At 34.6% G+C, this 27549-nt stretch overlaps 2 protein-coding genes across 8 annotated transcripts; one reads left to right on the top strand and one right to left on the bottom strand.

Moving 5' to 3' along the window:
• Window positions 1–34: 34 nt before the first annotated feature.
• Window positions 35–7471, top strand: LOC100180692 (glyoxylate/succinic semialdehyde reductase 1). Of its 2 annotated transcripts, XM_002122651.4 has the most exons (15): window positions 35–238; window positions 460–496; window positions 751–833; window positions 1065–1195; window positions 1498–1595; window positions 1746–1817; window positions 2339–2410; window positions 3253–3365; window positions 3432–3530; window positions 4039–4150; window positions 4619–4720; window positions 5456–5618; window positions 6009–6199; window positions 6531–6644; window positions 7121–7471. In XM_002122651.4, the coding sequence occupies exons 1-15, from the start codon at window positions 207–209 to the stop codon at window positions 7193–7195; spliced, it is 1494 nt and encodes a 497-aa protein (XP_002122687.1). In that variant the 5' UTR covers window positions 35–206; the 3' UTR covers window positions 7196–7471. The 2 variants fall into 2 exon arrangements, with proteins under 2 accessions (XP_002122687.1, XP_009857656.1); XM_009859354.3 differs by lacking the exon at window positions 2339–2410 and having other exon boundaries at window positions 36–238.
• Window positions 7379–27549, bottom strand: LOC100179143 (F-BAR and double SH3 domains protein 2). Of its 6 annotated transcripts, none has more exons than XM_018817475.2 (18): window positions 27377–27530; window positions 18341–18438; window positions 17994–18039; window positions 17657–17733; window positions 17358–17396; window positions 16289–16433; window positions 16055–16191; window positions 15913–15976; window positions 14562–14690; window positions 14300–14422; window positions 13692–13852; window positions 13198–13291; window positions 11850–12023; window positions 11006–11284; window positions 9760–10087; window positions 9102–9322; window positions 8367–8591; window positions 7379–7932 (listed from the first exon to the last, which is right to left on the bottom strand). In XM_018817475.2, the coding sequence occupies exons 1-18, from the start codon at window positions 27497–27499 to the stop codon at window positions 7870–7872; spliced, it is 2526 nt and encodes an 841-aa protein (XP_018673020.1). In that variant the 5' UTR covers window positions 27500–27530; the 3' UTR covers window positions 7379–7869. The 6 variants fall into 6 exon arrangements, with proteins under 6 accessions (XP_018673020.1, XP_018673019.1, XP_018673022.1 ...); XM_018817474.2 differs by lacking the exon at window positions 27377–27530 and adding an exon at window positions 19308–19895; XM_018817477.2 differs by lacking the exon at window positions 27377–27530 and adding an exon at window positions 18541–18633.

Genomic DNA, 27549 nt, shown 5'->3' on the forward strand with positions numbered 1-27549 from the left:
GAGTAGTCAAAAAAGGTAGATTTATTTCGTCGGGTGGCGCCATGTAGCTTGGCAACTCAAACGCGTGGCGGGATATTTTTCGCTTGTGCATCTTCGTGTTGTTGTAAAAAGTTGTTCACTTTGAAAAATTGAGTGATTTGTAGTTCTTTGACGAAGTACCTTCAAGGTTTTACCAATTCTCAGCTTAAGTACTTCAGAAAAACAAAATGGACAACCTTAAAATAGGAGATTTTGTCTGGTAAGTTGTTTTATTTAATAACTTCCTTTTCAAAAATGTGTAAAACTAGTTCAACTTTTGTAGCAAAAGTGACTCGCAAATTACTTAAACATATCTTCTTGTTTATTGATAGTTGCATTTTGAATGTAGCTTTTTTGTGTATAATTTCTGTGATTGTTTTATTCCCAAGAAACTACTTATTGGGAATCCCAATGAGTAATTAACAATTATTATAATTTCAGGGCAAAGATGACAGGTTACCCATACTGGCCAGGAAAGGTACGTAAATACTGTTTATGTGTCTTTTTTAAATATATTCTATTTTCCTTTTTTTTATGCTGAACTTTATGTCTTCCAGCAGACTACAGATACTGAGAAGTACACCCCAAGATTTTTTATTTTTTCATTTCTTATCAAATAATTTAACAGCAAGCGAATCTCTGTAAAATGTACAAAAGATATTGTATATAAAGTCCGGTATTATAAAACAAATTGTTATAATAATATAATACAAACTGTATTGAACTCAACAGATTGTAGAACCAGACAAAGATGTGAAAAAGCCGAACAAAAAGTCCGAAATGTTGTTTGTACGATTTTACGGCACTGGAGATTTGTAAGTTTTATTTTTAAAAGTAAAATGACCCAAAAGCGACTAATTTTAGTAATTCAATGACAATAGCATTATAATTGTTTTTATGTAAAGTTGGTTCCCACATTTGTAACACTAGAATTAAAAATGTTACCAGGAACCAGCCACACCCAATCTTTTAGCACAGAATTTAAAAAATTTAAAAACGCTCTGCTTACATTTTTTTAACAATCACAACATACTAAAAATTTGCAGTGCATGGACTAAAGTTGACATGATTCACAAGTTTGAAGAAAACCGTGAAAAATACTCAAATGGTAGTAAACGTGTTATGTTTGTTGATGCTGTAAAAAAGATAGAACATGCAGTGGAAAACCGAGAAAAAGGTAAAAGTTGTTTCATATTGTCATCAAAATGTACAGAATATTGTGTAAACCTAACAATTAAATTTGCTTATATTTATATTGTAGCTTATCTGCCTAATTTTGATTTTTAATTGTCTGACCAACTCAGCATGTAACTATGGATTTTCTAACTACTTTAAATTTGCTTTATTTATTTGTATTGTTTTTGTTTAATTTTGTGGTTTTTAATTGTCCGACCAACTGAACTCTGGATTTGCTAACTTTAAATTTGTAAATTAAATTATTTAAATTAACTTGTTTAAAAACTGTAAATTTGGTTCCAGGTCTTCCCGACACAAGTGATGAATCGGATGCAGGATCGGAGGCAAGTGACGATCTTCCTCTTGCTGTTAAAGCGAAGAATGGAAGAAGAAACTCAATTGTAAGAAGATAAAATTATTTAATTTTACTTGATTTTACAACTGAAGAATAATGTGGCATATATATATATGGGCTATAATATAATTCTAAAAAGAATTGTTTCTATTTAATGCCCGTACAATTAAACAAGACTAAGAATTTTATAACATAGGAGGACGATTCGGCTCCTCTTCCAAAAAAAAGAAGAAAATCAACAAAAAAGTCACTTCCCACCAGAGAAGAGGTAAAGTTAGTTAAAAGATTACTTGAATGCCTCAAGCGATTTGTGACATAGATAGTAACATTGGTATCGTTCTTAAGTTCCCTGTTACCTACAGTTTTTCATTGTTTGTTACACTTTTAAGCGGAAAGAGCTGCAAATGTCAAATTTGTGTGCATTCGCATATATGGTGCAGTGCAATAAACTGTTAACTGTAGGTTTTGCACATACACTATAATATAAATAGTAAAGATGTATGTACGAGTACTGTATATTTGAATGTGGCAAATACACACACATTTTGCATTGCTTTCAGTTTTATAATCAGTGAATGAACTATATTTCTGAAAAACTTATTTTTCCTTTTTTGACTGCCACAGCACCAGTTCTGGTTACTGAAATTGCATTAAGCTATTTACCTTTTTTGTTTTATTAAGTTTCTTTATACCACTAAATACATACAACCCACTATCCACACGCATACCATCATAAACCACCTAACACATTAATCGAGCCACGTATTGACATTCATGCTTTATAACTAGTTGACACTGAAGCATCAGAACATGTCTCACTACCTTCTAACCCGGACTTCCCCCACCACCCTCGCAACCAAGGTAGTGATTGGCATGTTTGCCCACTAACCTCCTTTTTCTTGTGTTTGCGATAATTCCTGCAGTTGTAGTAAAATTGTAACTTAGAGAAATTAGCCTTGCTAAAAATAAAAATATCTCAAAATCTCTCTCTTTAGCATTAGCTTTTTCCTTGCTGAAAATATCTCATTTTCTTTTGCAGGTTAAGCAATACAAATTTGCTAATAATTGTTATTGTAACATTTATTGTAATATAGTCGCACTCAAAAGTAAAATCAAATTCCAACCCATGAATAAATGCACATCAGCTATTAATAAACGCTTAAAAAAACGATGCAACTGTCAACTACCTAATTTGAATATTTTAGCGTCATTTTGTTAATGTGCCATGTTATGAATGCAGCAATAAACAAACTTAACATTGATAGCCATGAGAGCTTAGTAGAGGCTGCCATTTCTTCTTATAAAATATATATTTTTACTGAATGAAAACCAATCATTTTACATGAGGCTCAGCTCAAATTGGTAAAACAAAAAGAAAATTGGATTTCCCCCCAAATTTTAGTTTTGTTCGCTGCTGAAATCTAACTAATGGTTTTGTTTTTAATGGATTGTTTATAATTAACTCGTTTTATTTTGTTTAATTTACCCAAAATGTGATTTTGTTTTCATCATGTTTTGCAATTTCTAATTATACTTTTCAGTTTCAAGAATTACTTATTTTAGTTTGAAATTAAAATGACCTGTTTCTAAAAATACATTAAAACAGACATGACTATTTTCGTTTTTTTTTTAATATTAAAATCAAGATTGATTTGGGATTTTTCTCGAATACTAAATCACCCATACCTTATTATTTGTTGTAGATTCCGAAGGTAAAGACAACGCCAAGTGGTTCTCGACTCTCCCCAGATTCAACTGCAGATGCCGACAGCACAACCAATCCAATTGTTAAAGACGTCATCCCCACTGACAAAAAGCAAGTATCCAGTTTTAGCTATATCATTATAACAGCAAATTTTTATTAATTGTTTGTATTCACCAGAATTGGCTTCCTCGGCTTGGGAATAATGGGCGTTCCGATGGCTCAAAACTTGATCCGAACAGGCCATGATGTCACAGTGTGGAACAGAGAACCTTCAAAGTAAGTTTGATTTTAATTTAATATTTTGCATTTAAGTGATACTATGTAAATGCAATGGGTATGTACAACCTTTCAGTTTAATTTAATGCTTTAGTTAACAATTCAGTTGCTGGCAATAAGAAAATCTTAGCTTTTGGGAACATGTTTTAAATTTTTATGATCCAATCTTTAATCATAACACGGTGCACTACTATATCTGTTTTAAATATGGTTAAGCAAAACAATAACTTTAAAAATATACTGAAAATAATTAACAAGAAAAATCTGAAAATAAGCAACAAAAAAAATCTGAAAATAAACAACAACAAAAACAAACAGCAAGAAAAATCCGAAAACAAACAGCAAGAAAAATCCGAAAATAATCAACAAGAAAAAATCAAAAAACAACCAACAAGAAAAAAGCCAAAAATAAATCAAGAAATAAATGTGTTCTTTGCTTTAATTAGTTAAAACTAAAACAAAAAACTATATTAAAAATTTATTTAACATGTGGTATATATTTTCCCAGGTGTAAGTCGCTTGTAGCGCTCGGTGCAAAGGAAGGTTCATCACCATGCGATGTTGTACAGCAATGTGACATCATATTTTCATGTGTGTCAGACTCAGATGCTGTTCGAGACGTAAGTCTTTACAAATAATTTGTTTTAACTTTTGTATATTATATAGACTAATAGTACTGTGGTGTAAGATGGAAACCTTCAGGACATAACACTACATACTTTTTAAACTTGGTTTTAAAAATTCTCTTTTTTATTATGTATATATTTTTGTTTACGACCAAATTGGATAAAAAAGAATAAAAATAAACAACTTATTTCAACCTAGTACACCTTTATTTTAATATGGTTGTTCTAAATATAATATAAAGATCATGAACTGTATTTTTCAATTTTTAACTAAAAAAAAACACCCTTTAACATTTTAAAATATCACATAAAGATTAACATTTTAAAATATCACATAAAGATCATAAGGTGTATTACTCCATGTTAAACAGAAAAAAACAAAAACATTTTAACAATATGAAATATCTTATAAAGACCATGAACTATGTTTCTCCAAAGCACACTTTAACCATTTGTTTTCAGTTGGTTCTTGGTAACCAGGGAGTATTACAAGGCATAAGCTCAGGAAAAGGGTATGTTGAATTATCAACTGTTGATCCGGAGACCATTAAAGAAATAGCTGAGGTAAAATGTTTTGTTAATAAATGATTGAGCAAATATTATAGCTCGTAATTGTAACATATAAATTGCATACTTGAGAGTTAGATTAGAGTAAATATTGGGAAACAAAAATTAATTTTGTTAAAGAAAATGGTACATCTTTATATATTATTTTTAGAGATAATATGACATATTCTTTAGTTTTATTTTTAACACTCATCAAGTGTAATTTTCTGTCAGTGCAAATAAAAGGGCGGAGGGGGGATTTTAATTATAATTTTTTAAATAATAAATTTAAGTTTGCCTTTTATTATGGTCGACTGCTCCAATTCAAACTTTTCTAACATTGTGTAGTAGTTGTGATGGTATTTTATACAAACAAATATAAAACGCTAAAGTGTAAATGGCACCTACAGAGTAACATACATGGTAACTTGTAAGCTGGCCCGATGTGTTAAAACACACGTTAAAATGACTGTCATTTCCGACCACGTGAAGATAAAGCAAGTTACATTATAATATTTAAATAGAAAATCAGAACCCCCTCTGCCCTTTAAAAATTTCTATTTGCGCCACCGTAAAACCTCATATAAGAACAATGTTAACACGCATGTTAAAACTACTGTCGTTTTCCGACCACGCGAAGATAAAGCAAGTTACATTCAATCAAAAAATCAGAACTACCTCTGCCCTTTAAAAATCCTATTTGCGCCACTGTAAAACTTCATACGATAAAAGTCATTTTTTGATGAAATACAGGTTATCTCAATGCGTGGAGGTAGGTTCCTTGAAGCACCACTGTCCGGTAACAAGAAGGGTGCTGAGCAAGGTCAGTTAGTCATCCTTGCAGCTGGTGACAGGTCATTATACATGGATGCTTATTCTTGTTTTGAAGCTCTGGGAAAAAAAACTTTCTTTTTGGGTAAGATTCTGTTCAGTTTGACTTTTATTGTTATAATCAAAGATTAAAATGTAGTTTGGTTATCAAATTAAAAAAAATCTAAAATTTTTTTTACAAGTTTTTTTTTAAATAATATTACATAGTTACCATAACTTTTCTTTGTTTTAAAGCTATATATGATCATTTTTCAATATAATAGGAATTAAGATAGCTCAATGAAGGTGTAAAAAGAGGATGTTTACAAAAGTAAAAAAATTATTCCACTAAAAAAATCAGGCATACTTTTTGCCTCAGTTTATGTAATTTTAATTAAAAAAAATTCAATTCCATTAAAAAAAATCTTGTATATAATTCTGTTAAAAAAATGATGTTTTCGTGAAAGTTGTTTTAACTTGTAACATCTACCACCAGGTGAACTGGGTACTGGAGCAAACACCAAACTCATTGTTAATATGCTCATGGGAACATTCATGGCATCCTTGTCAGAAGGGCTTTCCCTTGCTGAAAAAGCCGGTTTAGACCAGTATACACTGCTTGATGTGCTCAATATGAGCAGCATTTCCTGTCCTTTTGTCAAAAGCAAAGGAACCGCCATACTTGAGGTGATTGTTTTTTTTTAAAGATTGGGTCTAAATTTGGGTCAATCCTCTACAGTCTACACTGATTTCTTTGTGTATTAGTACTAGACTAGTTCTACAATTTGATTTCTTTCTAAACTCAAATATAAGACATGTATATTACGAATGGTCTATTTTATATTTTGGTTAAGGTGACTAATTTCTGTCAGGTATATAGCTACTTGACATGTGTACATGCCTACATATTAGAAATAAATACTCACTGCCTCAAGATAGCAAAATACTATTTACATTAACTAAAAAAAACTAATGTCAAAACAGCATACATATATACACAAAATCTTTTTCTTTTCAGGGTCATTTTCCAGTCAACTTTCCACTGAAGCATCAACAAAAGGATTTAAAACTTGCCATTCAAATGGGAGACAAACTAGAGCAACCTTTGTCTGTTGCATCAGCAGCTAATGAAGTAAGTTATGTTCATAGTGTATGTAGTTTGTTGTTATATGACATTACCATGCCTAGGGCTGGCACCGCTCAAAACATTTACGTTTCAAAAATTTTTCTTTATTGTACACAAACTCAGACTTATTATAAATTGTATAATAGTGCTATTCTTATCAATGTAGCTTTTCAAGGCTTAAATGTGGTCTTGTAACAGTGTTGCCTAGGAAATCATAAGTTCAAAAATGATAATTAAAGAGTTAAAATTGCTTACTGGTTTACTGTTTCTTAAAAATTGCAATCACCAATAAGATGTGTTATTTCTTAGGAATAATCTGTTTAATGCAGCTTTTCAAGGGTTTAAATGCGACTTTTATAGAAATATTAAACAGTAAATCACAAGTTAAAAAATGATTACTTAAGGTTAAGTACATGAATTGCTACTGGATTATATTGTTCTCATAAAAATTCTATCCTAAGACTTGTTATTTCTTTGCACAGTTGTACAAAAGGAGCAAAGCACAAGGTTTTGGCGATCGAGATATGTCATGCGTGTACAGAGCTGTAAATGTTTGAACTTCATAACTGCCATACTTTGAAACTTTCCAATGAAATCGCTTCTGTACATATGGTCCTTATCATGAGACGTGTATAGTTTGTACAACTTCGTTTTGTTCACATCATGTTACGAATACGAGCGCTGTTTTTATTGCGTACAATTTTTTTACTCTGTTTTCTGTTTTCAGCAAAGACTTTTTCTGCTGTTACGATTTCAAGTTTATTTCATAATTTGTACACAACCGCGGCAATGGAATAAGAAATGACAATAAATTACATCATGTGACAAATAAAGACAAGTAAATTGACAACAAATGCTTGCAAATTACTCCAGACCTGCTGAAATAAAATGAACTTGATTAGAAGTAAAGGACAATACAAACAAAACGCACACTGCGGATAAACAGTTTAAAAAAGACGATTTCTTTTAAAAAGCTGATTTCTTACAAAAGTGACTGCAGTGTTTAAGTGACTTCATCCACCAATATTTGACTTGTGTTTGATAACTGCATCCTCTATTCCTGAGTCATAACATGATCTTGTACATTCCATACATTTGTGCAAATCTCTCTCATTCAAGCACCAGGTTCAACACGAAGTTGTAACTTTTGTTTACGGGTCAATGCTGACAATTGCCTCTCATAGAATATAAAGAGCCTACGGTTTTCACAACCAACAATCTTTTTTTGTATTTATCTATTATTTGTTCGTATAAATGAAACTGGGCGCTTTGGTGGAGCTGGCGCAGAACGATTCTGGTAAAACATAAAACAAAACTTAAACTTATGTCTGTATTATACAGGCCCCATAAAACATTTTAGATGATCGGCTTCAGAAAAATTAAAAACTCATAAAACAGTTAAGCTTGTGTGCCTCAAAAAAATTACCAGATAACTAATTAAGCAGAATGGGCTATCCACTACAATGAGCATTCAACCATAAAGGCAGTTACGCAGCAGACAGATGCTACCATTTTCCATTATTCTACAAAGGGAATTGATAAGAAAAGAAATTGAAAGAGAAATGATAATGAATAAAATTATTACCTACACACATACATAACCAGCAATTTTTTTCACTGACTTTTTTTACTATTTGTAGACAACCAAAATGTAATCAGCACTATAGCCATGATTGTAGAGCTTGAAGTAATAACTTAAGCAAAATAATAAGTTAAAACTCAACATACCGGTTTAGGTTTTAAACTTGTGTAGATAGGAGATGCTGGAGCTGAATTTGTTCGTTCATGTATTATATCTGGCACCTCTAGTGAAGCGTGGGGTAGGGGTGAATGGCGATGCGTATTTACCCCCGAATCTGGGGAGCTGCTCCGGAAATTTTTACCAGAATGGCTGGGTGAAGAACTTGGGGTAGGTGGCCGAAAACTAGGGGGGATTTCACTTGTAGGGGAATCCTGGTGAAAATTGAAAATTTACTGACTGCCATTGCCTAATTGGTCAATCAAACATTAAATGCTTAATAGTTAGTCAGTATGCCTTGCTCACAGCCATTTTTGCTGTTTTTATAACATTGGTATAATTTAGGTAGGGTGGGGAAAGATAGGACACCTTTTCATTCTATTTTCTTGTCCCATTCGGTAGTAAACAAAGAACATTCAAAGAATTATAAAACCGTATCCTCACAACTCCCATAGACTGTTGTTAATTCAACTTAATTGTTTAAAAAAACAATTATAATATTTAAACATTATGTCCCAAGGTGTCCCATCTTCTCCCTTCCTACTATATTACATTATGCTGTTTTTAACATTGGTATAATATATAACATTCGATTGCGTTTTTTTTACATTGTGCTGTTTTTATACCAGTAGTATAATATATTCCATGTGCTGTTTTTACAACATTGTTATAGTATATTATATAATTCTTATAACATTTGTATAATAATACGTTAGATTACATACTTCTGGAGAAGCAGGTTCTTTCACGTTCGAATTACATGAACCCATGTCTTCGACGACTAATCCCGGGAAAACGCCGATTTTCCCGTTAAGTTCTCCTTTCCACCATCCATCGTCGATCCCATTGTCATCCTTGGATATGATGCTGATAATTGCTCCCTCAGGGAAGGATAATTCCTCCTCGGAGCAAGCCTCGTATTCATAGATTGCTTTCGCGAGACAAACTGTTTGGAAAATCATGAATTAATATTTTTGTTGATTATGGCATTTAGTGTTAAGTTAAGTTTCAAACTGGAGATGTCAACATTAAGAATAATATTATATATCAATGGCAATATCTGAACAAAAAGTGTTAAATTTTATATTTAAACACATACAGAAATTTGTTTAATAAATTTAAATTCAATGAAGATGCTTTACATAAGAGTTGCATCTTAAATTTTTTTTAGGAAGCATGAGATATAATGCATGTGCTGCATGCCATTCAAGCACTGCAGAACTTTAATAGCAACCAAAAACTTAGGTATCATAAATGTTAAGTTAAAAACTTTAAACTAGAAATGAGAGGTTGATTAAATATTTTTAAGTTAAAATAACTTCTAAATTTTTAACTAAAAATCATTTAAAAATATCTTCAATTAAAATCCTCAACAACACTTACTTCCGGATGGTGGAGGATGAGTGGCTCCTCCCGAAGTGATGCGGCTCACCTCCCTGTCGTTTCCGGAGGAGTTGGTGGTAAGAGATGAAGTCCCGGAGGTTATTGATCCAGAAGATGAAGATCCAAGGGTGTCGTTATAATCACCAGGGGGCAGTGCATAGTGATGGTGGGGGGTGGCTGGGTTAGCAGGGAATTCTAGATAATTCTCGGGTATGTACCCCATTCTTCCGGTAGCATCTCTGGCTTTCACCCACTGGTCTAGATCTCCATCCTCTACGACCTCGATTCGATCACCAACAGTGATCGTTAGTTCATCTGTTCTCGTTGCCTGTCAATTAAACACTGTTAACTAAAAAAGTATAAAAATATTCTTAAAATATTAATTAAACATTGATAAGCAAACAAAAATATTTTTAAAATATTTTGGAAAAAAAGTAACTCTGATTTCGATTAAAAAATTCAAATGCTTTGCACATAAACTTATTCATAACAGGTAGGCCTATTCAAATATGTTTCCTGGAGGAAGAGATACTCAAAATATACAGTTATATATAGCTTTGCTTAAAATTATAACTTTTGCTATTAAAAGTGCAAGGCTGACATAGAAAAAAGTAAAAAAATACTAGGCAAAACAAGACAAAAAAAAAATATTGACAAAGAAGTATTTTTGTGGAATAGTAACCAAAACCTGTGTTTTTAATCTCTAAAAAACAGTTAATAATATTAGTTTGGGTTTCTACCTTTTGTAATAAGCTATTCTACCTTGTTTAATTTAACAGTGACAGTTCGTTACTATCTTATGATGTGGACATGTGGTAAAGGGAAAACAGAAGAAAGCTAAGTAAATATTTGAACTTAGCATTCAACCTACATAACAGCCTTAACATTTACACAGAACTCTAAAAGTTTAAATATCATAATGCACTTCTAGAGATACACATACCAAATAATTAAGTATTCTAGGATATCCTAGTCTACTTTATTTCGTACCTATTTTTTTTTATATTACAAATAGCAATATCATTTTTAACCACATAAATCAGTTTATTAACATTTCAATAGTAGCCTTACTGGATCATGAGGTATAAAGTATTCAAAAAACGAATGTTGACCTCATTAAACAGAATACCGAATTCTGTAATTAGATACGAAAATAAAAAGATTCAAATTTTACGAATTCGAAATTGTGTATTGTGCATCCTATGCACTTTAAACATTCACTATCATATAAAAAATGTTCACATACCTGGTAAGGATAAGTCACAGTGCATGTCACAGGGTAGTTCCTGCTGTGATCACTGGATGGGAGAGAGAGGTCATCCTTCTCCCCCACCATCATTACGTGATCATCTTCATCAAATGTCTCGTCATCCACAAAATCCTCGTCAAAGAAACTCTCGTCCCCACCCACTGACGTGTGAGCACCATTTGTGTGATGATCGTCGGGTAAGGTACGGTTGTGCAGCGAGCGACGTTTCGTTGAAAAACCAGGTGTGGTCACAGATTGCTCCATTTCTTTAGCAGCCTGGAATGCAAGACATGTGTGTTATGTTGGAATCTTTTGTTAATCTGGGCCCAGAAAGGATTGTTAAAATGTTGTCTTACACTCATAGTAATCAAAAATGTAAAACCTCATAGTAATGTGGTAAATGCAACCCACTTTGGCTTTGCTTTGAATTAACCCTTTTTTACGCGTAACACCAGGACAAACATACCATTTCACTCCAGGCATCCCTATATACATCTATGATCAAATTCAGCTAAATGGGCCCTTTCACTATGGTACTTCTTGAGTAATTACAAACAATTAGTAAATTGATCCAATTTGTCATTGTCACCAATCATACTGTGTACTGTTTGGTGGGAAAACCATGGCATGGCTTGGAAAACTATGACTAAAATTTAGCTTGCTTAGCCTTTCTCACCACATTTGTAACTACATTTGGTGCATTAAAACAATTCACTTCTATTAAGTTACTCCAGATTTTTCTAAAGCATTTCAATTACATCATTAGACCGTTCAAAAAAATCCTGTAACTGCATTTAGTTACAACACGAAATTATAAATTTGCTTTAAATAAAACACCAACCTGAGCCCTTGCACTTTCAAGCCAGGTGTCAACATTCACATTGACGTCACGTAGAAGTTGTAACCTCGCTTCCCCACCAATATGGTTGGTTTCAGTGCGACGTAAATCCTCTCTACATTTCTCCAGCCTTACTTCGGTCTCCTGCGCTACTGATTCAATGTTTAACTCAGGACTCTGTGGGAATATTGTTGGGTAAAGCTGAGGGTTAACATTTTGGTGTAAGAGCATTTTATTGTTTTATTGTTGGGTAAAACATTAGGATCAGAGTAACAAAAAAACCATTGCTGATGATGAAATTTTGGATTGAGATCTTATTATTGCTGGTTGGATTATCAATCATTGGCTTAATTTCCTTTAGCAGTATATTTGTTTATACATTGTTAGGGGGTGGCATTCTCGGACCGACTAAAAAACTAACTTCTAAAATTAGTACAATAATCCACAGAAATTTAATCGACCAGCTAAATTTGTAAAAAAAACACAAGTAAATTTTAGTTTGCCGACTAAAAAACGCGGTAACCAATAGTAACTGCGACCGGCTATTTTTAGTTGGTAGTCGATAATATCACACATAGTTACTATGGTGTAGTACTGTAGTGGTACAAACTCATCACATGGTGTAAATATTTATATCATTCCATGTTTCCACATAATAAACCTCTCACACAAGGAATGTGTTAATCACTCCGCTACATAGTGATGACAACATAAATACCAATGTAGCATTGCATATTACTAAGTAATTTACATACACCGGTTAAAATAAACAACAAACACATATTACGTAAGGTCTATCCTCTATAGTCTTTACAATTAGCTTTGATAAAACACATTACGAGTCTAATGTCATGGGAAGCTATATGATGATACACAGGAACAACTAATGACTTTCAGCTAATGTAATACATATATACATCCATGGTAACATTAACAATCAACAAATTATAACGAGTGTAAGCAGTAGCAACTGCATATTCAAAATGCAAATATGAAATTTGAATACCATAAGTTGTAATTAGAGTTAAGTAAAACAAACTAACTATATGGAAATAAAAGTATAAACATTTTTTCTTTGCACAAATGAGCTACATTGTTATGCACACTTACATCAATCAAAAGATATTTCGCTGCTTTCAATACAGAATGTGTGTATAAACAATGGCTTGATGTATTATACTTAATACACCATATGTTGGTGGGAGGCAAACAAAGTGCCATTACCTTTGCTAAATATTTATCACATAATAAAAAACTTAAATTATTTAAATAAACAGGGAAAATTAGTAATAATTACAACTATTGATTAAAAACAGGTTTTACATTGTAACATGAAACATAACTAACTAACCTCTGCATATTTTTGTGATAAGCTTTCTAATCCTTGTTTGATTTTGTTGAGTCTTTGTAAATTTCTCTCGTCGCGTACAACCCTTGTTGTCCATCTAGAAATGGTTGAAATAAAGCATATATTTATATGATATAACGAAATAAGCATTTAGAATAATGTATGTAATAAATATGTTTTGATATATAACAGTTTAAATTTTTGTATTTTATTTTAACATTTTACTTTTTTTTTAAATAAAAATCAAATTTTAATTTGGAGAAATAGCATAGCTCAATTAACAGTAAAAATTAATAACAACCATAAAGTTCTTAAATCTAGTTGATTTAGAACTCAGTACTATCTTTGCAATGACAATAAAAAAAAGAAATAAATTTATATCCATGCAAATCTTATTAATTAGACCAACACATTATAGGCAAAGGACCTTACATAAAAAGCATCCACCAAAACACGCTAAAAAAAAACAGAAAAAAGCATCTAAGCCATTCACTTACTTTCTAGCTTCCCTGTTCAGGGAGTTGTCTTCCCCAGGTTGTTCTGGGGTCAGTTTGGGGCCAACTTCATCATTGCCACATGGCTCAAACTCGTAACGGGGACCCCATTCAAACACAGGGTTTTCATGCAAGAAACATCGGATGTTGTATTCACGTGAAATCTGCATAAACCACAATGTTACAATTTTTTTTAAAAAGTGGAAATTTGGTTACAAAGTTATGATTTAAAAAACTTTTTTAAAAAAGTATATATTATATATTTGATAACAAAGATATGACTTAAAAAACTTACATTTTTTGAAAAAAGTTGTAATTTGGTTACAAAATTTTAAAAATATGTTATCATTAGTAAACAAAGGTTTTATTATTTCTTATTTTACATGAAGTACATTTGTGACCAGTATGTATACTTCATAATGTAGTTGGTAATGGGAAACATTGGCCTAAATTACAGGTCTAACGGTAGGCTTTATGAGACCTTACCAAATAAAATTGAATACTGTTACAAACTAATTTTGATTAATTTTTGTTCACAAGGCCAGTCTTCTTAAATACTGCACTCACAATACATACTAACAATGTTTGTGTACCATGGCATTGCATCTTACCTTGCCGGCATCATGTAGTGCGTGCGTGTGTGCTTCTTGTGACGCTGTACAAGCTTGCAGCTCAAACTTACACAGCAAGCCAAGATAATCTTGAAATTTTGCGAATAAATTGCCATCCAGTATCTACAGAGTATATTTGCATTGCTTTAAATGTAAACAGAATAACACAATCTCGACCCCACATGTGCATGCATACCATGTTTACATAATTATATATCAGTGTAATGGAAGATTAATAGCATGTGATAAGCAATAAGCATACCCGCATAGCTTCAGGCATGTCTGTCTCATAATATCTCTTCTGATGGCAGTTAGCAGCAGCCAGCATTAACAAGTATTCATTTCTTGCTACGGTTGAGCTTTTGCTACTTTCGTCACATTTTTGCTGCAGCTGAAAATCGAGACAGAATTTAACTGATATAACAATATATTCTAAAAGGTCAAAGTAGGTAAAAAGTTTACCAAAGCAAAATAACAATGAATCTAAAACAATGCTGCTTATGTAGTTAAAAATAGCATAAAGTTTCCCTTACACTATTCACTCTCACATTCCTAAAACTTTAGTAATACGAAAAAAAATCCCCAAACATGCTAGATGAAACACAAATTACGTGAACTTTACTATGATAAGCCGTAAAAATATGGTTAATGAAACAAGACTGAAGTATTCTTGGAAAAGAATAGGAAAAATGTATGTCTAGAAAATTTTCCTGTAATACTCAAGCACTAAACCAGTAATTGAAAACTCATGACAATGACATCATTGTGTTGTGATTTTCCCTGTAAACAGCCAGAGAGAAATGTAGCGAGAGTAATGCGTGAACATACATGGTGCGTGGGTTTGACTCATCATACCAACAGTAGTTTTGACGAGCGTGTCTTAATTTAAGCATGTCACGACTGCATTTTATTACACTGAATTAGAGCCCCTCGACAAGCAATAAGAGCTATATTTAAACCGTCTTTATTAGCAGCTTGTGAGTATGAGACTGTTGGAAGTCGTGCCAAGTAAGGTTAAATACGGCTGATATCAGACTATAATTATTAATTAAATAAATCGGGAAACTTTCAGTAGCCCATCTACAAATTTACAGTTAAAACTGATGTGAAACTAAAATATAATTTTAATACACAGCGAAAAAAATTGTTAAATTTATATTGATTTTGCATCGAATTTAGAATAAAATGTGGATTTAACTGTTGTTATTACAACCACTGCTGATTTACGCATCACGTGTTTGCTTGGAATCGAGATACCACAAGGTTTTTCGCTTTTTACATACGCTTCTCTCGTATAAATACTTCTGGTCTAAAATCAGACTAACAATTGAGACTTTTCGGTTGGCTGAACTGAACCTTCACACAGGCCACCAATTTATGGAGTCTTACTTCCAATTCAGAACAGACAACGTGATTACAAAACAATGAACCTTTGTGTTATAAACCAAGAATTGGTTTTAACAATGACGCCGCAATAAATTAAAATTATTATCCTTTCCAGGAGCAAATTAATAAATGAACGCATATTATTGGATTTTCATCTACTAATTTCCGAAATGGAATACTGTATAAATCAGCCATGTCAAAAAGAAAAATGAAACTTTTAATTTTACCTTTTGAAACGCTTTTTCTAATCCAGCTTTCGACTTGAACAAACTTGTTTGATTCTTTCTTAACCTAAAACAAAAGCACCAGTTTTAAATTTGTTTCATGATGTTTATAAAACCTGTTTATGCTCAGAATAGGTTAACAAACCTGTCATTAACTTCTTGATATTTATCGCTAGCATTTTGTGAAACTTGTTCTAGATCGTAATATTTCTTCTTTGCTTTCGTCAGCTCCTTTACCGTTTCAGTAATTTCATTTTGCAAGTTGTTTAAAAGGTCCTGGCACTATTTAATGAAGAAAACAATACACATATTAATGACTGTACAACATAACAACCGTGAATGAAGAAATAAGGTTGACATTCCTTGCCAAACAACCTACCTTTTTAAGATGCACATCCTTTTGAGCCTTGCAATTTTTTGCAGCTTCGTAAATATTGTTCTTATAATATTCTGAAGCAGCAATACGTGCTTGGCCTGCTTTATCCGTGGCTTCAAGCACAGATTTCCACACAACTTGGACAGTTCTAAGTAAGGATACAAAATTAGAAGAATATCCATAAGAATTTAAGCCCCACAATTACGCAGGTCGCAGACTCTCAGTGTATTCGTTTTGCTATAGTTCATATTACAGTGAACAGGAAACAGTGGTAACAACAGACGCGTCATTTAAATGGATCCCTTCATTGCTTCACAAAACATTCATACTTAAGACTAAATATGGAACCTAAACTAATTTTTTTATTCCCAATTTCTAATACACATTAACAGCAAATGGGCAAAAAATTCAATATAAGTTGCCTTAGTTGCGTACTGGTACTGGCAACTGTGTGCATTTCTCAGAATGGTTCATTAATAGTTGATGAGCCTTCCAGCCAGCCCTATAAATTTTAAGAGCAAATTCCAGATATCTAGCTCTTAGAAAAGCAACTGAGTAAATATTTAACCAAGCAAGGTCGATAAACGTGAAACATTATGCTTGATAACATGTTATTGAATGTTTCAGTTGATTGACTTTTGAACCTCGTTGGTACAGTATATACAGCATCTTAATGATATTACTATGTAAGTTTAAACTATTACTATCACACATTCAAACACAAATATTAAATAGCCTAACACACAAAAAAATATTTCACACTTTGTTAGTAGTTAGTGGTGGAATGAAATGAAATTTACATTAAAATTGATGACAAATTATTCAATGATATCCTCACCAGGCAGGGAACGCGTATGGTACTTGTAATTAAAGTGATCGATTTATTTGAGTTTAGGTATTTGCATTCAAAATAAAGTGAGCATACAGTATCAAAAACACACACATGCTCAATATTTTAGTGAAAACACAATTAGGTGTAAATTAAAAACACACAAAAACCGGCAAAATGTCAACTTGGACACCAACTAACAAACTACTTTCACTAACTACAGCTTGAATGCAAAGTACTTACTGTAGGGCAGAGATAACTGGCTTGTGCTCTCCTACTTGACTAAAATCACGATAGTTTAAGCATAATATTTTATCTACATGCAGTCGACCAGCTATTATCGGAATGCACATAAAATATACTTGAAAGGCAAATCTAAGCATATACACTTCAAACTAGAAACTACTGTCAGTAATTCAATTTTGAGTTTACCACATATATATAAAACAAAAGTGTATAAACGGCACAGCTGTTGGCTACTATAAAGAAAAACAACAAAAACAACAAAGAAAGCATGAAAATAATAAACAAACAAGTTTTACTTTTTTTCTGTATCTTCTGTTTCAACTGATGGTGTGGATTCCCTCTTTTGGTACTGTACAACTAATTTCTGCAGCGCCTGTTGCAATTTTAATGAATGTGGTTTATTAAAAGGGCACACTAAGACAAAAACTGAAACTTAAAAATCCCATACACACTAACACACATAGGTCGATAGCTGTAATAATAAATGTTGAAAGCTTTACAGAAATTTATATCAATTTCTTGTTAAACAACTTCAGAAATACTAAATGATTAATTTTTCAGGAATAACATATACATAACCATGATGTTACCACATTACAAACAAATATTTTTTTAAATATTGTAGTCATTTACCTGTCCATAATCTTTGTCTAACTGAGATCTCTGTTTCCCAAAATTTCTGCAAATATGAAAGAGTTAGATTAAAAGGAACTAGTGAAGAATCTTCCGGTACATGGCAGAATAGGCTAGTGGAAAGTGTTAGGGGTTGGTGGTTAGGGTTGATGGTTAGGGGTTAGTGGTTATAGGGGTTAGTAGTTAGTGGTTATAGGGGTTAAGGGGTTAGTGGTTGGCAAATAAGATGAGGGGAAGACTCTTCACTAGCACCGATTGAAAATCTTATAGCTACAAGACTAAAAATATACTACAAATTGCCATTACTGTTTAGCAATTGCACATGCAATGATAATACCAACACACACCTAATATCATCCAGCAATTCACATTCCTGCTGATGTTTGTTCTGTAGTTTCGAAAGTTGTTCAAGTTGAGTGGTCTTGAGCAGTTGGGTGAGTTTCGCCTGTACAAATACATTTCTTGATCAATGAAATGAACGCTTTGAACTTCTATTCTGTTGTTACTGTTACACAATATACTTTTTTGTTTAAAATAATCCGTATACCTTTCTTGGAGGTGGTTCTCTCATGCTAATTTTGTTCAGTTATTTTTAAATTAAGATGAGACAGAAAACCCTATACGACCGCAGCTGCTAAATGAATAAATTCTGACTAAACGAACAGCACTAAAGAAGGCAATATAATACAAGCACTCGGCACTGTTATACCGCTGTATCACATCACGATATATTTTGTCAGATACGTAATTTGGGGTAGAAGAAATTCTTTTACGACTGCGTAATTATCTTTACATTCCAATGCCCTGTCAACACATGCTAATTTAGAGTTTTTAAAACGGTGCCATTCTCCAGAGATTTGAACTCCTGAGGTAAACAACACACTGCTACCTCGACAACAACCGCGCACGCATCGCGTTCGGTCTTATGAACGCTCGAAGTGAAACACTCGCTTTACTCAAAATACGTCATAGCACGGAGGTGCGCTCTGTATCTTTTTTATGAGCGAGCACGGAGAGAACTGTGTACTTTCCATTCCGAGAATCGAAAGGGATTCGATTACAGATTAATCCATATTGTAGCTCTTTGGCCCGTTATCCAAAATGAAGCTATCATTTATGCAAGTGCCGAGTCATTGCGTAATGTAATCTAAATATAAACCTCGGCGATTTTAGTGACCTAAAGAGCCTCAGACTACTCGACAAATGTTTATGTTTTTCGAAGAAGTGATTGCTTAAATATTCATAGTTAACTTTAGATGTACTCTGTGGTGTGGGTTCACGCGGTTTGCCTAAAGTTGACTAGTAATAAAGCACCTTGCTCGACTGATAATCTTGCGACGATTTCCTCTTGCCCTGGTGTCGCCGACTCGCGTGGTACCTTACAATTGAGGTGTCTTGCGTCATAACCGCGGGTTTGTGACGTAATTCGGAGGGAGCGACGGCTTTTATTGGCAAATCTGTTTGATTGTACGGCTTCGTAGTGTTTTCTGTACGTTGACTTGGTCTTCTTTGTGAGGGGTATTTGTCGCTGACCACTGTGCGCTCACGCGAGAACAACGAAACAGGGGGGTTGGTCGTACTCGAAATATCCTCGTCTAGTATCGAAATTGGTACCAGCGAGTCGCAGGTGCTCCTTTGGTTGGTCTCTTCAGCTATAGATTGCTGCACTGCGCTGCCTCTCCGAACTTGCAGTTTGACATTGAGCAAGTTTTTGTCGCAAGTCGGCAGAGAGTGCGACCGAGATTGACGAATTCCCAGCGCACTCCGCATTGCAGGCTTCGGTGCCACTTGTGGAACATTATTATTGGGGTTTCGTTCGTAAACCATAGTAATATACAAGTGTATTCCTTGAACCTCACTGCGGAGCAGTATGAAGTGTAACACACTCTAGTTTAACAAAATCTGCAAATTGATAGGTTTAATACAAAACACGAAACAGTAGTTTTAAAAACATCAAGCCTTGACTGTAACTTGTACTATTTAGAATACTTGCATTAATATAACTAACCTGACCGTCGCATTTAAAAAACACAGACACGATAATGTTACTTGTTTTTCTAAATACCAAACTCTGCATTCTTTGCTGGTGGGGTATTCCACACAATTTTCTGGACTGCGTCTTAGTTTTTTTAAGCTAACCATGCAAAAACGTGACATGTTTCAATGTATTTTCTTGACTTGACGCTAAAGCTAAATCTTGCTCTTGGCTGTAATCTGTTTGTCATTACAGTTGCGAGTGAAAAAAATACACTATACTTAAATGTATAAGAAAAAATCGATAATCCGATAAATAAATATATATGTACTGGTTGTCGATCTGTTTTACTGACTGACGTCAAACGCGCTTACTGCCGTCTAGATGCGTAAACAGTATTATTGTTGTTTTACATGGGTAAAGAATACATATCTTACTATCGTCTAGCTTTACAGAGTAATGTTCAAAACGTCGCAAGTATATTTTTGGCGTCTATATTCGGACTTTTTTTGGCAACATCGTTTCCGGTGAAGTGGAAAAGTCGACGCTCTATTTCCATTGTTACGTAACAATGAACATAAATACGCGTGAGCGACTTCCAGGTGACTAGCTTATCCCTGGGGCGTTAATTGGAACGATTACAGACAGAAAAGTTACAAGTTCGTCTTCCTATTGAATGTAAAAACCGGTGAGCCTGAAAAATATTCGTATGACGCATTTTCTGTCTGGCCTCGTCTGTTCTGTCTCTGTACGAATGCTGACTGCGTTATCTGTGTGCTCGTTTAAATACAGCCTAGATTGCGAACACTGAAAACGTTCTGCCAGCAATAGTAAAGCTTTAAATATACAAATACCAATGGGCAAACGCGTTACATGTTCAACTTATAATTTAAACCGCTTTGAATCGCATAGATTGACATGGTACACCGGAATTTTAAACGGATTTACCTTTACGGTGATCTGGCTATAGAAGCCTTTAATTGTCTACCGAGTTCCATTTACGTGAGCACATGACAACTACAAATGTTCTGTTTTAAGAATCTATACAATACTAAACCACACCTTCCGAATCGTCAAGTCTTTTCTTAGTACGGATACGGTAGCGTAATGCTGTATAAAGGTGGGCGTGTATACGTTTACCACACCCACACATCTTAATAAAGCGAAACGAAATACGGGTGGTATCCTGTAAGATCCAGCGATAGTTAGGCTTCTAAATACTGAAATGGCCTTGAATTTGAACTACGTGGCGCAAATAAAACGCACCGGTGGTTATGTGGCCGCAAAAGAGGCCAAACAACCCGGAGGTGTATTAAGTTTGTGGCGGTTCGCTGCTTTTCAACCACACGCATGCAAACCCAGACAAACTGTCTCTCGACAAAGTTCACGTTTCTTCAACGTCACGACAGATGTAGATTACGAGTACCTTGGTTGCAAAATTTAATTGAAAGCAGATGGCGAAATAAATCAATGTTTCGCTTTGTATGGTGGTGGGCGTCGATCAGGAGAATTGCATTCCATTACCTTCATTTTCGAAAAATTACGTAATCTACTTTTTGTGCTTAATAACGTGACCCATGCACACATTATGACGTAATGGAAACCACAATAACCGTCATTTAACGCGAATCAAGATAGTATCTGCAAAATACTACAAACAGGCTGCAAGTCTCCAAACGCACGTTCTGATAGGCAATACTCCAACGTTATGAGTTGTACTACTTCCGAACAAGCCTCGCTTGCAATCGAATTGCGGTTTCTAAACGTTCGGTTCAAAAACACCGGCACTACCGGCGCCAGGTACTGTTGGTGTATACAGAAGAAAAACAAAACTCGATCCCTGCCTGCCCGGTTAAACCTAGCTAACCTCACATTGCTCTGGTCCGACCAGCTGACCCTGCCTCGGTCGCTTCCGAATGACCGCGAGACGACAGCGGTTTGATATATGTTTATTGCCGCGAGTAATTCACGCCGGGAAGCGAAATTCCAATGAAGACTGGCGAGCCCGACGACGGGCGACTCAGTCGTGTAATTGCAATGCGAACAAACATATGTCGGAGCTTCAGTCGGACACGATTCGAAGCCTCAAACTCGGTCAGGCAAACAGAACAGTTAAATGACCCGCAGGCTTGACAGTACTGCGTGGATTATTCCAAGCAGATTGTGGACTAGTTTATCTTCCGCGTGTTCGTCATAATGTATGATTATCTCGTCGCCTGCCGGTAGTCAAAAGCGCTTAATTTAGGTAATCCAAATGGTCGATGCTTACTGCGTTAGAATACGGTACAAAATTGACCTAATTAGCTCCAGTTGGTAATTGCATCGATCACAAATATAATATTAGTTCTGCTCTTGCTTTAAGCTACCACCTAACACAGTAGAAGAAAGCAATTTTCAATTATGGCGTCCTTTAACTTTTCAATATGACTTAAAAAATGTTAAGTCGCATCGATCAACTCGTCTTGTCAAATTCCAATCCTTATGTCAATTTCGGAAATCAACATTAACAGCCGACGTATCTCAAACACAGTGGACGTGAACCGCATATCAACAAATTCGACCAAGCTAACCATTCAAATCGGATGGTCCAATAACCGACTCAATTATTTGCGCACGATTCCTGGTTTGCACTGAAAATAGAGGCGTCCATACAAACGCCGACCAACAACAATGGCTTGAATATACCGCTCCAGCTGGCGCTTTGGAATTTCTGTATAGAAAATAAACCAACGGCGTTCCGCTTTGCCCAGGGAGCTAGCAATTTTACAAGCCTTGACAGCGGTAATGATATGCTGTATAAGTGCAAGAAGCAAACGCACAGAATATAAACGAACTAAAATAACCTATTTATACGTATTTACGAAGCATTTATTATAACAACAAAACCAATGCAACTTTTAAACAGAAGGCATTGTGTACGAAATTCAGTCAGCGAATTACATTAAGTCGCTGATATATTAGCTTTTGTGTTCGGCCATCAGGCTGTAGTGTTAGCATACAAAACATGACCTTTGCCACACTTTGTTAAGGGGGGACTCCCCCGGAACGTACACGGATACTTCTCGCTCGAAAACACGGTGCGAGTAAAGAGATACTTATATTAAGTTGTCACTGTAAAACTCTCCGGCTCAAATAACTAGAAGCTTTTATTCCAAAACAAAACACTATAATATTGTACACTTTGTATGGCAACACAATGAGACAAATCCATCAATTTGACATTGAAGTTACATTGACGCTATATTTAAAAAAGCCTTGCTATGACGTTATAAGATTAATACCGAAAACTACATTTTCCGAAGCAATCAATCTCGCTAGATTTCTTACATTTACGATCTCAGCATAGACATTACGTAATAGGCTATACTATACAATGTTTCTACAACGCTCAATCATGTTTTAAGATACGAAATCAGGCCACTATACACAGATTACGCAATCGTTTAATTATAATTCGCATAATGATGCGAGAGTGGCGTGACTCTTACACACTCCCTTTTATGTCGTCATCAAACTTCTCAAAACTATGGAACTTAATTCTATTATCTCATCCATATATCCCTATCCGTATTAAGAGCGCCGTCGAGACAAAGAAAATATGTAAGAACCAAAAGATTGGCAGATTACTTTTTCTCTGCTTGACCTCAGAAAGTCTTGCCTCGCTTTCTAACCTCGAGAGTTTGACGTAGCAAAACAAACTGCTGGTAACGAACACGTATTCATTCCTCATATAGGACACCTAAACAAAACCGTGATTCATGGCCACGCAGCTGTCCTGAAAAGACCTTAATCTAGTATTTGATTTTCGTATCTAGTTTCTGTAGTTAAACCGACGTAAGCCTTATCCTTGCTTGTAAAAGAACCGGAAAGTTGATACACTGCACGACAAGGCCCTAATGGGCAACAAGATTCATATTTCGGTGACCGCTTTGATACGGCATCGGCTGAGACAATGTAAAATGTTGAGGCGGCTTGCTCGTTCAGCGAGACATACCATACCAACACATGGTGTAGTGTGGTTCAATGAAATCGAACATAATAGGGTTTCGCATCGCTGCAATCCAGTTGTTGACAAGGCGTACATACACAAGATCATATGGGACATCTCCGGGTTTGCTTCAGATGGCAAGGTTGGGCTATTTTTGGCGTGGGAACCGTCTTGGAGAAGCGTAATTCTTTTTCACGTTCCCGCAAGTGTCTTTAGAGTAAGTTTACGAGCCGGTGAAGTGCCCAAACGTAGCCATATCGGCGCTGCTTTCTTTCAAATGGAGATTCGAGTGGTATATTGGTGGTAATTGGCCGGCTATTAATCGAGCCAACTAGTTATTGCTTTCATCTTATTATTCCTAATTTCCGCCGCCTTTCTACGTATCAACATGACCTCGTTAAGCCACTCAATCGCAATCTGACGTAATTTTGACCAGCGTTGATTACCAAATATGCATCACAGGAACACAAGGTATATTCCTTGGTATTACATTGCATACTGAGAATAATACGACCAACTCCAGTATGCTTCTTCAATGAGAGTAATGGTATAATAGGATGGGTATAACAAGGGTATAATAGGATAAACACTGGCAAGTAACATATAATAGGGTGGGGAAAGATGGGACACATTTTCTTTCATTTTTCTTGTCCCAATCGGTAGTAAACAAAGACGATTTTAAAAATTATAAAACCGTATCCTCACTTTTAATTAGTAAAGTCACGATCAAGATATTATGTGCTAAAGGTGTCTCATCTTACCCCAAAGCATAACATTTCAATAAAACATCACCGATTGCGTGAGAGCGTAACGTCGCATGGTAACCGCCTGGTCGCATAGTTCTCTCTCGTTTCTAAAGCACACGCAAACACCTATGTCGACTCAGCGCCTATTGATCAAAGCTGTGGTCGATGACCCGAACATTTCAGACAAAATCGTGACGTTTAAATGTTTGGGTGAAGATGTTTAAGAACTGTTGTTTAGCCACGGTGTGTGGTATATTGCATGGTATATGGTTATGTATTAGAAGCCTGATCTTTGGGTTAAATTCAATTTATTTTCACCTGTGTAGGTTTAGTATTGCTATATGTGTTGTGAAACGCGACGCTCACTTCGTGTTCGAATTGCGCTTTGGGGTTTGCCAACCTTACAAGCAGGGGCGTTTTATTTTTAATCGACAGCACTGCGCTCTGCTCCCACCCTCCGGATTTGGATAACTATACAAGTTTGTGGTATTGCTTTCGAGCATCACCTAGCGATGATTTTGTTTTTACCATTATCTTTTCTAAAAAATATGGGTTTGCATAAACACAACACCAACTACAAACAAGTCGAAGCTATTAATATTCATTATACAGTAGATTGGGTAAGATGGTCAATGTTTTCATTCTCATTAATTACCCACAAAGTAACGTACATGGTAACTCGTAAGCTGGCACGAAGTGTTAAAACCGTGTGATACGACTGTCGTTTTCCGGCCAGGCGAGGATAAAGTGAATTTCATTCATATATTTCGGGTATACAAAGAATATTTACACAATTATATCACTATATTTCCACGACTTTAAAATATCGGTAATAAATCTTAAAAATATAATTAGGAAATACAGAATATTATGTGATAATAAAATCGGTCTGACCGTCTTATCTCACAGTACTAAGTTTAGGTTTCATTATCAAACTTTGCAACCAATCTGTTTTGTTTGCCTTTTGCCTTTTTAGAGAAAGTTTAACAAAAAGTACAAAATATTGAAAAGCTGTTTTATAGAAAAGTAAGTAGCCTACTACACTTGTTTGTGAGCCGTTTTATTGCTGAACACATATGTACGTTATTCTTAGTTTTCTAAATAAACAGTATCATTTTACACCTATAATACTCCTTTCGGTAACAAAGGGTATGCCGTAATTGGAAGCAATTTATTGTTCTACCTTATTTATTCATTTATTTATTTATTTATAGTTCCATGGGGAAAGACGCGACACTTTTAGCACAAAATATCCAAACATCTTGACTGTGTTTTAAACAATTAACAACGGTCCATGGGAGTCGTGAGGATACGATTTTATAATTCTCTAAATGTTCTTTGTTTTCTACCAAATGGAAAAAATAAAATGAAAAGTTGTCTCATATTCCCCATCCTACTTTATGTATAGTACTCTGGGGCAAGATGAGAACCATTAGCAAACGATATCCCATATTTCCATAAGTTTAACAGCGCTAGGTTAAAGTCATGGCGAAACGATTATACATTTCTGTGAAATTCTTTGTTTGCTACCAAATGGGACGACATATAATGAAAACTTTTTACAACCTACCGTATACAAAATATATTATACAACATGTATATTCATGTTTAAAACATATATTTAAAAAACAAATAGTGTCAACTCACCCACAAAGTAACACACATGGTAAGTCGTAAGCTGGCGCGAGGTGTATGAACACCCGTGTTATAACGATTGTCGTTTTCTGGCCACGCGAGGATAAAGTAACTCATTCATTCATTCATTCATTCATTCATTCATTCATTCATTCATTCATTCATTCATTCATTCATTCATTCATTCATTCATTCATTCATTTATTCATTCATTTAATTAAGTTTGTTCAACTATATAGCTGATTTGCTCTCATCGCATTTTAATTGGCCTAAAACAGCTATCGATTTTTTTGTATGCTTATTATTTTGCCTTCAATTTTAACTGTTGTTAGGAATCTTATTATGCAAATTTTTTTCAAGTTATTTTTAGCGTAGTACGAATAAAAAAGTCACACCCTAATTTCGTTCAATCACAAATCCAATTTTGATATTAATTATATTGTGTCCAAAAAAATTAAAACACGTATTGAAAAATGGCACTGTACCTTCAATTGAACTAAACAAGGACAATATATTTGTTTTTCATACAAGCGTATCCGAGTCGGTGCTGTAAAACTAGTAACCGCTGTTTCGCACCGTCTGGTTTGCCTCACGGTGGTTGGGTGAACCAAAAGCCATGAAACTAACTTTCTACGTCATGGGAAGTCCCCATAGTAAATTCTCGATTCTCGTGAATCGAGTTTTCGTTTTACGCTAACTTTGTTAAATTACCAATTTTAGTGAAATTTAGGTTTGTTTTAAGTATACTGCTGTGGGGGAAGATGGGACACCTTAGTAACGGGATTGTATTTTAAACAATAAATAACGTACAATGGGAGTCGAGAGGATACGGTTTACTGCCGAATGGGACGAGAAAATGTAATAAAAATGTGTCCCATCTTTCCCACCCTACCAAGAATTGTAGCGTTTTGTAGCGAAAGTACAAAAGTACGGAACTGATTATAAAAAAGAGCCAAACAAATATGAACCACATTAATAAGCAAATGCATCTAATATATCAACTTAATTAACAAAATTTATAAAAAAAAAACATACACACCTTATCAGCAGTGGCATTCAAAGATGGCAAATTCCAACTTCTTTCATCGAAGGCCAAACTCCACATGCTCTTTGATCGACCAAGATTGCTGCTTGACATACGGGTCGACAGACGCGTCGACATGGTAATCCGTTACTTAAAATCAGATTGCAGTATAAGTACTGGTACTGTTT

Source organism: Ciona intestinalis, chromosome 2 (genome assembly GCF_000224145.3).
Source record: "Ciona intestinalis chromosome 2, KH, whole genome shotgun sequence".
Lineage (NCBI taxonomy): Eukaryota > Metazoa > Chordata > Ascidiacea > Phlebobranchia > Cionidae > Ciona > Ciona intestinalis.

Excerpts from the sequence above, each read along its gene's own strand:
- LOC100179143 (XM_018817474.2), bottom strand. The coding sequence starts at position 19,820 with ATGGTTTACGAACGAAACCCCAATAATAATGTTCCACAAGTGGCACCG. Across the intron at positions 14,423-14,561 it reads ACATGCCTGAAGCTATGCGG|ATACTGGATGGCAATTTATT; the intron begins GTATGCTTATTG and ends TATACTCTGTAG. Across the intron at positions 13,292-13,691 it reads CTGAACAGGGAAGCTAGAAA|ATGGACAACAAGGGTTGTAC; the intron begins GTAAGTGAATGG and ends AACCATTTCTAG.
- LOC100180692 (XM_002122651.4), top strand. The coding sequence starts at position 207 with ATGGACAACCTTAAAATAGGAGATTTTGTCTG. Across the intron at positions 497-750 it reads ACCCATACTGGCCAGGAAAG|ATTGTAGAACCAGACAAAGA; the intron begins GTACGTAAATAC and ends TGAACTCAACAG. Across the intron at positions 6,645-7,120 it reads TTGCATCAGCAGCTAATGAA|TTGTACAAAAGGAGCAAAGC; the intron begins GTAAGTTATGTT and ends TTCTTTGCACAG.